Source organism: Gopherus evgoodei, chromosome 1 (genome assembly GCF_007399415.2).
Source record: "Gopherus evgoodei ecotype Sinaloan lineage chromosome 1, rGopEvg1_v1.p, whole genome shotgun sequence".
NCBI lineage: Eukaryota > Metazoa > Chordata > Testudines > Testudinidae > Gopherus > Gopherus evgoodei.
Window position 1 is genome coordinate 330,209,181 of NC_044322.1, and position 10,512 is coordinate 330,219,692.

The following is a 10,512-nucleotide window of genomic DNA, read 5'->3' on the forward strand; positions in this document are numbered from 1 at the left end:
ACCTGGGTCTTATTCTGGCCGGGCTGTGGCTCCGAGCCACCCCTCCTCCCTACTAACTCCCCACCATCTCTCCAATGCTTCCCGATGGCCGGCAGGCCTCAGAGATCAGCGCCTCCCCCTCCCTTCCTCCCTCCCACCCACTACGATCAGCTGTTTAGCAGCGTGCAGGAGGCTGGGAAGGACGGGGAGGAGAGAAGATGCAGCATGCTCGGGTGAAGGGCTGGAACTGGGCGGGAAGAAGTGGGGTAGGTGGAGGGCCTTGAGTGAAGGAGTGGGGATGGGGGCAAAGCCAGGGGTTGAGCACCCCCTGGCACTTTGGAAAATTGGTGCCTATGGTCTTTACAACATCCCTGGCAATGAGTTCCACAGGTTGACTGTGCATTGTGTGAAGAAGTGCTTCCTTATGTCTGTTTTAAACCTGCTGCCTATTAATTTCATTGGGTGACCCCCAGTTCTTGTGTTATGTGAAGGGATAAGTAACAGTTCCTTATACACTTTCTCCACATCATTCATGATTACACAGACCTCTAACCAGACATGCCAAACTTGCACACACAAAAAATGCAGAAGTTGGGCTTGTTTGTGGCTTAATTGGCTTATGAGTTGCTTGTTGGCTAGTTTTTGGCTTGTAGCTTGTTGCTTCTTTTTTTTTGATCAGTTCCTGGAAAGCAGTGGCAAGGTGGGGAAAAGCAGGGAGAAGGGTTAAGCAGGGGCAAGAAGTGGGGGGTCAGGAGTTTACAGCGGGCCCACCACAGTCCCAGACTGCACCACAGGGATCTAAGTCACATAGAGTTTTGGGGGTCTTAGGGACTGACTTGTTTTGAAATGAGATTAGCTAGATTTTGGCTTATTGTGAAAGTCAGGGTGTTTATTTAACATGTGAAAGTTGGCAATTGTGCCTCTAACATATCTCCTCTTAGTCATCTCTTTTCTAAGATGAACAGTCCTCATCTTTTTAATCACTCCTCATATGGAAGCTCTTCCAGACTCCTAATTATTTTTGTTTCTCTTCTCTGTACGTCTTCCGTAGTAGTAGAGAGGACTTGAATCAGGGGACTCCCACATCCCAGCTGAGCTATCCACTAGACTAAAAGTCATAACGGAGGGCCTTCTCCTCCCTCCCCAGTTTTGATTCAAACCTCGCACTCAGATTAGGAATTCAGACACTTATCTTCCCTAGGTTCATGAACCACAAGCAGCTTCAGTGAAGACACTACCTACGCCGACAGGAGAAGCCCTTCCATCGGCATAGGTAATCCCCCTCTCCAGGGATGTCCCTAGAGATTGTGATGCCCTATGCAGCCCCCCTGCAGGGAGGAGCCTCTGAGGGAGGGGGGCGCATCCCAGGACTCTGCAGGGAGGGGAGTGGGGCTGTGTCCAAGGGCTTTGGGAGGCAGGAACAGCCAGCGAAGGAAGGCAGCAGGAGTCGCCCCCCAATACACACACGCACTCACGGGGTAGCGGGAAGTGGAGCGACCTGGCCCCAGCCTTCATCGCTCTCTGCTCCCCCAGCTCCCAGGCTTGGAGAAGGGAGACGAAACAGCCCCCCAACACTCACCGACAGCACAGCTGGGGCCAGGTCACTCCACTTCCCGATGCCTGCCCAGTGAGTGCAGGGAGGGCCCAACCCTGACCTCTGCTGCAGTGTCCTGGGATGCATAGCTCAGGGGATGGGGTTTGGGGGGAAGAGGTGGAGTGGGGGGCAGAGCTGGGGCAGAACACAGGTGGGAAGGGATGGGAAGGGGCAGGGCAGAGCAGGGGCTGAGGGGAAGGGGTGGGGCAGGGGCAGCTTTCCTGGGCCCTGCAGTGCACAACCCACGAGGGGCTGGCTCAGCCATCCAGGGGATTGGGCTGGCTGCTGGAGCTGGATGCAACGTGCAGCTGCATAGGGCATCAGGAAATTTGGGGCAATTTGGTGCCCCAGATTTCCTGGTGCCCTGCACAGCAACATAGTTTGTGTATGGGTAGGGACAGCCCTGCACCTCTGCAAGAGACAGTAGTTACGTCAACGGGAGAATTCTCCCATTGACCTAGTGCTGTCTACAGTAGGATTAAGTCAGTTTAACTGCATTGTTCAGGAGTGTGAATTTTTCTATCGAGGGTGGGGAACTGGGGTGTTTGACAGTTGAGTGATGCCAATGCTTGAGCTAGGGCTTGTCTACACTTGAAACACTACAGTGGTACAACTATAGCACTGCATCGTAGCACTTCAAAGTGACACTACTTATATGGCCTGTGTAGTTAGTCCACCTCCCTAAAAAGGGGTAACTAGATCAACAGAAGAATTCTCTGTTCGATCCAATGCTATCTACAACAAGGGTTAGGTCCTATGTTGCTCAAGTGTGGATTTTTCAAACCCCTGAGTGATGGAGCTGGGTCAACCTAACTTTTTAGTATAGACAAGGCCCTAGTAATGCTGCGGGGAAGCAACAGCTTGGGTTAAAACTGCTCATCAACTAATCCAATCATTCTGGTAATCCAATCACTCTGTGCTGCTAATCAAATCCCTCTGTGTATAATTCCAGTGTTGTTTTGAAGTGCAGTAACTCAATTGTACTAACTCCAGCTAACTGTTGCAGTGATGTCAATGAAAACAAGCCCTTAGACTAGAGCTGCTGCACCTCTAGCCCCATTAGCAGTAACTGGAAAGCTGAGTTTACGTAGTCCCTAAAACTGTTATCCAACTGTCTCTACCCACCAAATGCATTAAGGACAGAACAAGCCCTAAGCCAACCTGAGGGTGTTTGCAGGGCCAGCTCAAGCCCTTCCAGTTTCAGTGGAAATGGCAGAAACTGAGTGAAGTTAGTTCTCATTGAAACAAGTTGTAAATTCCTTCTTCACGAGAGAAGTGTTTCTAAAAACTGCCTTAAAATTAATGTAGACTTGCCTCCCAGCTGAGTGAGACTTGGCAGCAGCTCTGAGCGCCCACCTCGGCTGAGGACGCCATGCGGCTTTCCTCGGATGATTTCTCGTTGCCTCAGCGCCCTCTATGGACTCTGATCGGAAAGGAGCTGCCTTTCAATCTCAGCCAGCGCCAGACGCCAAGAGATGGCTGAGACACACGCACGGGATCCAGCGTGTGACATTGCAGCGTCTGTGCGGGTCCAGCCCAGCGAACCCAACGGACGGGCTCGCCAGGGGGAGGAAACACAAGCGCTTCTTGCAGTTCTTAACTGACGCCTAACTAGGGAGGGGCTCTTCGCCGCTCAAGGGCAGGCTCGGGTAGAACATACTGACGTCTCCCAGCGCGTATCAGGGAATCCCATTAGCTCCCCCTATCGCACGTGCGCTTTCATACGGCAGCTACGGCCGTACAAAGACCCAGGGTGCAGGCTGAAGGGCTCGGAGCCAGGCTCTGTGGAGCAAACTCCACCGCCAAGAGCGGTACAGCTCAGCCCGCCCGGGAGGGAGCGGAGTAAGAAATCACAGCAGAGAAACGGCGGGCACAAATGAAGCTATAATAGGCAAGGGAGTAGGATGTGTTATTCCAGTGAACGCTGTGCTATAAATAAACCGGTTTCTAAACGCTGTTTGGGCGGCTTCATCAAAGCCGCAGCGTGGATACAGCGCTCCCCTTCCCAGTGTCCCCACAACGGTGATCATGGCGGCGGCGGCGGCGGTTGCTGCTGCTGCTCTTTCCCCTTATCTCCCTCCCACTCCAGCGCCAGACGCAGTGTCTCAGCTCGGCGCAGAATGACCTTTCCCCAATACAGCCGAGAGAAAGGAGAAAGGCGCGCCCAGGAATTCCCGCTCTGCGCGCCCGGCCTCATTTTAGCATATGCAAACGACCCTCTTCCTGATTGGCTACGGCTCGATACTCCCCCTCTTTGAAAAGGTGGCCCTTCATTGGCTGACTGATAAAGTTAATGCGAATTAGAGGCTCTTGCTCGCTCTCTCTCCCTCCTCTTTTAGCTAGTGTGTGATAAAAATTTCAGACAGTGTGTAACTCTGCGCGTCTATTACTACAGATAAGTAGTTCCAGCCCTTGTATTTACTGCGGGCTGGGACTCTGCAGTCCCCGCCGGAGCCGGAGACCGCACGAAGACATCCCAGCGCGGTGTGCTCGACGGGAGGGGAAGTAATCCGACACGCACAGCGAGGTGTTTCCCACTCCCCCGCGGAGGGATATTTTGTCTTTTTTTCTCCGCACCAAAACATTGAGAGTTAAGAGGCAGCTCCTGCTGTAATTGAGCTCAGAAGTGAGCAGGCACCGAGAGGGCAGCGCTGCTAGTGCACCGCGGTGACGGCTTCACTGCGGCGCTGGATTGAATTCGCAATCACCCAGCGGCCCCGAGCAGGCGTCCTTCTAGTCGGGGCGGATTTTACCCACTTTCTCTGCAGCCCTGCTGGCATCTAGGGTTCCGTTCAGCTGCGCTGGGAGAAGCAGAGCATCGCCCCCGTTATTGATTGCTTGTTGTCGAAGGGCTCCACGCCGCTTCAGCTTGGATTTTTTTTGTGGCTGTTTATTTCTGGAGGCGTCTGCCACCCTCTGCTACAACGTCAGCTGCTGCTGGTGGACCGAGGAGAGCAGGGCGGGAGCCAGGCAGCCGCTTCGTAGCTCCCCTCCCGGAGCCGGGAAGGAGAGCGCGCCGCTCCTCTCCAGCAGCTAGTTAATTGAATAATTAGCCCAGAGGACACACTCTGCGTTTCGCTGCAGGATCTCTTTCCTCCCCCTTCCCCCGGCTCCTCTGGAAGATGTTGCTCTCTAAGTTTGGCTCCCTCGCTCACATTTGCAACCCCACCAGCATGGATCACTTGCCCGTGAAAATCCTCCAGCCAGGTACGCGGTGAGCGACTCGCTGGTTGTGACCCAGCCGCGGTGCGGTGCCCGTCGCTTTTTAATGGGGAGTTTGCAAGCTGCGAGGATTTCTCGGCTGTCACATTCCCTGCTAGCGCGTCGCCGCGTAGGGATGGGCACAGCTCCCCTGTTAGCTGGGTTGTTAGGGGAGAGTGCGCGGCGTCCGCGTCCCCCCCTCCGGCGGGGCGTGTTTGGATATTTTGGCTCTGGGTGGCGGCTTGTCGGATCGCTGCTGGCGTGCAGCGCAAAAAAACCCGCCTGGTTTCCCCTTGCTCGCTAGGCTTAGGCTAAAGAGCCGCATGTGCAGGTGTGAGCAGCCATGCGGCTCCCCTGGTGGGGCTTCCTCTCGCCTGCCTCGTGTCCTGCTTTCTTAATAGAGCGACTCCAACCTCTTTTAATTTGTCTTCCCGTTTCTAGCGAAATCGGAGAAGGAGCCTTTCGATAAAGTCTACCAGGTGGGCTCCGTGCTGGGCAGCGGGGGCTTCGGCACGGTGTACGCGGGGACCCGGATAGCAGACGGCTTGCCGGTAAGGAGAACGGGGGTGGGGGGGGCTATTCATGGCTGCGTAGTTGTGTCTTGCTGTCTGCTCGGGGCGGCGTGTGCGTGGCTGCAGGGTCGCGCGTCGCAGCCGCCGCCGCAGAGCGGGGAAGGCTTGTCCCTACCCCGCTCTGACGGTGCCTCCTCTCTCCCCCAGGTGGCCGTGAAGCATGTGGTGAAGGAGCGGGTCACCGAGTGGGGCACCATTGTAAGTATTTGTTGGGGAGCGGGTGTAACCGCGCGGTGGGTGCGAGGGAAGCTGGGGGCCGGCAGTCATCCAGCCTGGCTATTGTTTGAGCGGCGAGAGGGCTGGGTCCCCCTCCCGCCTTGGTGGTGGCTACATCGGAGGGGATTTTGGCGGGGTTTCTCCCCGCGGCCCCTCCCCCTCTGACTGCGGCAGCCGCGGAGACCCCCAGCGGAGCGGCGCTGGACTTCTCCATCCGCCGCGCTGCTGCGGGAGACTCCGTGCACCGCGCGTGGGGCGGGTTTGCCTCTGCCCGGCGGAGTCTGCATGCGGGGAAGGGAGGAGGCTGGCTGGCTTCCCGGCCTGGGCTGCCCGGTGAGTGACCGCCGCCCTTGCCTCTTTGCGCTGCCCAGAGCGGAGCGATGGTGCCCTTGGAGATCGTGCTGCTGAAGAAGGTGGGCTCCGGCTTTAGAGGGGTCATCAAGCTGCTGGACTGGTACGAGCGGCCAGACGGCTACCTCATCATCATGGAGCGGCCCGAGCTGGTGAAGGATCTTTTCGACTTCATCACCGAGAAGGGGGCCCTGGACGAGGAGACGGCCCGGGGCTTCTTCCGGCAGGTCCTGGAGGCGGTGCGCCACTGCTACACCTGCGGCGTGGTGCACAGGGACATCAAGGACGAGAACCTGCTGGTGGATCTCAGGACGGGCGAGCTCAAGCTGATCGACTTCGGCTCCGGAGCCATCCTTAAGGACACTGTCTACACCGACTTCGATGGTATGTGTCCCTCCCATCCCCAAAATGCCTCCGTGCGGGTGAGACAGCAAAACCCTGCGCCGGGGCTTACCCGAGGCGCTCTCCCCGCGTGGTTGTTAGTCATCCTCAGCCCCTGAGAACAACAACAAGGTGGCTCTGCAGCTGCAGTAGCTGGTAATGGATCTGCGGGTAATTTAAATGTGTGCTCCGGAGGCAGTTGGGGGTGTTCTGTAGTGTAGGAAAAAGGCGATTCCAGGCAGTGACGCAGCAATTTATATTTCCCTGCCTTGGAAAAGGCATTTTTGCTAGGGGGCGATCTGTTTACATTGAGGCTTCACCAGCCAGGTGTTCTCATCTGTGTTGTGTGCAATGCATATATTTTGATTTCTAGTTTAATGAATTACTCACAACCCAGCTGATGCCTGCATTGCAGATTTAAAATCCTGAGGTAAAATATATATGCCCCTTAAATGACTTAAATTTGGGTTTTTAAATTTTTAGGAAAAACTGAAATGCTTCTTGCACCTGGAGGGAAGAGCTGAATTTATTTATTTTTTTTTCTCTCTCCCTCCACCCCTTGCTGTGAGTGTGCCTGATATAGATGAGGGACTTTCCCCTCCCTTTCTCTGTCGTCAGCTGCTGCACTTAACATCTGTTTTGTTGTGAAACCTGAACCTCCTGGCCATGTGACCGTCAGCATCACAAATTCCAGTTTTTGTTTGGTATCCAAGGAACAGCCTAGTGCCAAGGGAAGGCGGTTTCTAAGGGCCTTTTCAGAGAGCCAGAGTGGCCTTTTTTGATTATTCCGAAAAAATTAATTTGGGAGCAAGTCTGTATTTTGTTCACACTGTCTTGGAATTGGATAAAGCCGGTTAGCTGTATGTAATGAGGTAGACCTGAGTTTCACCTTCTGTTTCTCTTCTCGTTCTCCTCCCCTTGCCCCATCCCCATTCCCTTTGTCCTTTTGTGTCTATTTTTGGTGTGATGCTGTAGACGCCACATGGTCAGTGAAAGGAGCCATGCCTTAGTAAACAGTCATCTGATGGAAGCTATGTTATTCATCACAACAGAACAGCACAAGCTAATGGCCTAAATGTATGCATGGTGTAATTGTAGCCAGCTTCTCTGGACTTTCACTGGGGATGAATTTGGCCCACTATGACTTTTGAATATTTAGACTTTTTTATTCTTGTGTGGTTTAATATGAATGTGCAGCCCAACTAAAATGTTGGGGGAGGAGAGACTAAAAGTTTGCTGATGTTGGGGGGTGCTATTTTTTGATTTGTAGGAACAAGAGTGTACAGTCCTCCAGAATGGATCCGATACCACAGATACCATGGGAGGTCAGCAACAGTGTGGTCCTTGGGAGTGCTTCTGTTTGATATGGTTTGTGGAGACATCCCTTTTGAACAAGATGAAGAGATCTTGAGAGGACGGTTATACTTCAGGAGACGAATATCACCTGGTGAGTTCAAACACAAAAATATTACTAACACTTAATTTATGATAATGGGTGATTTTCTGTTTGAGGTTCTTTTTGCTTTCTAGTCTAATGTCGTCTGTTTACCCATCTGTTTCAGAATGTCAGCAGCTGATCAAATGGTGCCTTTCACTGAGGCCTTCAGACAGACCAACACTTGAACAAATTTTTGACCATGCATGGATGCACAAATCTGAAGTAGTGAAGTCTGAGGACTGTGACATAAGGCTACGGACCCTTGATACTGATGTATCTAGCACAAGTTCAAGCAATGAGAGTCTGTGAAACACTAAGGACCTCACAATGGGAGGGGAGCTACAAGCAGAAAGACCACAGTGCTGCTGCCAATACGTAGGAGGGGCTAGAAAATGCATTCATTATTCTGTAGTTGAATCTTTGTCTGAGGGACTTGATTTTATTTTCCCCTTTTGCTGGTTTCTGCTTTGGAATGAGAAATTTCCTTTGGAAACGCTAATGTTTGGGAGTTGCAGGCCAGTACTTAGTCAAAAGACTGACCTTATTAAGAAAGCAGTGACCTCTTGAATACATGGTAAACTTTTTTGCTCTCATAGAGCCTGGACTAGATTTTTATTTGCTTTTGAGTGCCTTTTTGAAAGCTGCTTCAGTGGGACTTTCTTTTTTGAGCTGTGTATGTCCAAAGAAGATCCAGTTCATTATAGGATTTTGCTCCCTTTAGACTCAGTGCTGGAGGAAGCAGTTCCTATGATGCATTGGAGAACATGTTCGGTGATTGAATGAAGTAGTCCCATCCACTGGTGATGGAATACTTGAACACAGACATTTCACTCCTTGCAGTCCCCGTCCCACCTCCAAACCCATCTCTGCTGCTCCAAAATATTCCCTATAGCGTACATACAAATATGAACAGGTATATCAGCTTCCCCCCCCCACCCCAGAAACATTCACTTTTGTTTTCTTTTATCATCTCTACCACTGGGCATGCGAAGCCCCTTTGTCAGTCTCACCCTCCCTCCACCCCTCTCCATTTGTCAACCTGCAAGTCTTAAAGTATGTATGAGCATGTTAAATGCACAATCAATGCAATATTCAAGGACTTTACTTTTTTCCATACCTGTATAATGTTTATGTAAATTTGGTTTTCCCATGTATTATACTGTTTTTTGTTTTAATTTATTTGTTTGAAGTTTTAGAAGACCTCCCACAGTTTCAGCTGTGGCTATTTATTTGCTTAATTTATTTGGTTAGAGTTATATTCAACACTGCTTTCCCCCTTCCCTATGGGAATTCTAGTGGTTTGCCCATGACACTCTTTTCTGCATTCCTGTTTAACTTTTGTTTAAAAAACAAAACAGTTTTTTTTTCCTGACCTTACCAGTTTCTGTTGTAAGATGGAAAATTGTTGTACAAAGTCTAATTTAAGGGAAATAGAATGACTTTTTAAAGTTTAGTATGCCTTTATCTGGTATTCTACCAGTAATGTAAAGTAATGCTATTTGGAAAGGTTTTAAATTATTGACAATGTACAGTCTTTGTGTATTGGCTCTGGAAGGTAGGGTGGCAGAGTCATAAACATTAATTTATTTTAATAGCTGTGTTTCTGTGTTCTGGTTGCATTTGTGCAGCTTGGATTTGGATTTTTTTTCTTCTGTTTAACAGTGTGAAATGTATGGAGATCATATTTTTTATACAGGTATTTCAATTAAACTTTTTTTGTATATAACAGTACTCTGTGTGTGTGTGTGTGTGTGTGTGTATTCACCTGTTTTCTTTTTCAAACTGTTCCTGTTTGTTTAAACACACCCACTTTGACTACATCTGTGTGAACTTTCTTCAAAAATGGTGCTGCTAGGTAGAACTTAATCACAAAGGAATTCACTACTACCTGTAGATTTTTGAATAGGCTGGTATATCAATTGCTTTTCACATCTCCCTAAACCATAAAAAAGAAGCTTTTTCCTACTTAATTATGGGTTACTGTTTCACAATTGGATGTATTGGAAAATAAACTTACCCCCATTTTGGGGGAGAGAAAATTTCCTGTGCATCAATCTGTACAATGAGGAGGCGGAGAAAGGATGTTAGTTTCAACTAAAACACATTTGAGAAACATGAATGCTTTTGATTCAGAGAAGCTAGCTAGCAAACTACTCACAATATTTCCCTTACTATTTCAAATTTTACGTTTGGAATCAAATGTGACAGCCCAGTTTCACGTTATGTAGGCCTATAGTGAAGTCAAACCTGAGGTAGTGATTGCTATGGAAACAGACATGAATATCAAATTCAGCCTTCCAGTTTTATTGACAAATCAGTTAATTGGGGTGGAGAGAAGCAGAAATGCCCACTTTTTGAAGCTTGCAAAGTTTGTCTACAAGATTCAGCCATTATAAAAGCCATGTTAGGTTACTATGTTGAAGCTCTACTATGTAATACCTATGATAGTAGAAGTCAGGACTTAAACTTTTTTTTTTCTTCTTCCTGCCTCCCCTCCTCCCATTTTATTTACCCTTCCTGGGAGTCTTATCTTCTGCCAGCTCATCTGCTGATATTTAGGTTCCCTGTGGGCATAAAATCAAGCTCTTGAGGTTGATAAGGTTAGACTCAAAATGCCACTGACTTGCAGGAGGCAAAGCAAAAGTGGGAAGAACACCTCCATTTTCTTGCAGTTTTGTGATGGAAATGGCTATCAGAGGAGTTTAAGTAGCTCTTTCTCTTCATAAAGTGGATATTCTAATTAATTATTTCAGTTGATCCAAGTAAGGGGAGTATCAAAT

The 10,512-nt window shown here is 49.8% G+C and overlaps 1 protein-coding gene across 1 annotated transcript; it reads left to right on the top strand.

The window, feature by feature from the left end:
- The first annotated feature begins 3,843 nt into the window (after nt 1-3,843).
- PIM3 (Pim-3 proto-oncogene, serine/threonine kinase) lies at nt 3,844-9,463 on the top strand. The gene is made up of 6 exons (XM_030549231.1): nt 3,844-4,780; nt 5,216-5,325; nt 5,494-5,544; nt 5,934-6,297; nt 7,565-7,741; nt 7,857-9,463. The coding sequence occupies exons 1-6, from the start codon at nt 4,696-4,698 to the stop codon at nt 8,039-8,041; spliced, it is 972 nt and encodes a 323-aa protein (XP_030405091.1). The 5' UTR covers nt 3,844-4,695; the 3' UTR covers nt 8,042-9,463.
- Nucleotides 9,464-10,512: the final 1,049 nt, after the last annotated feature.

Coding starts and splice junctions, on each gene's coding strand:
- PIM3 (XM_030549231.1), top strand. CDS start 4,696: ATGTTGCTCTCTAAGTTTGGCTCCCTCGCTCACATTTGCAACCCCACC. Junction 5,545..5,933: donor TCACCGAGTGGGGCACCATT/GTAAGTATTTGT, acceptor TGCGCTGCCCAG/AGCGGAGCGATGGTGCCCTT. Junction 7,742..7,856: donor CAGGAGACGAATATCACCTG/GTGAGTTCAAAC, acceptor CATCTGTTTCAG/AATGTCAGCAGCTGATCAAA.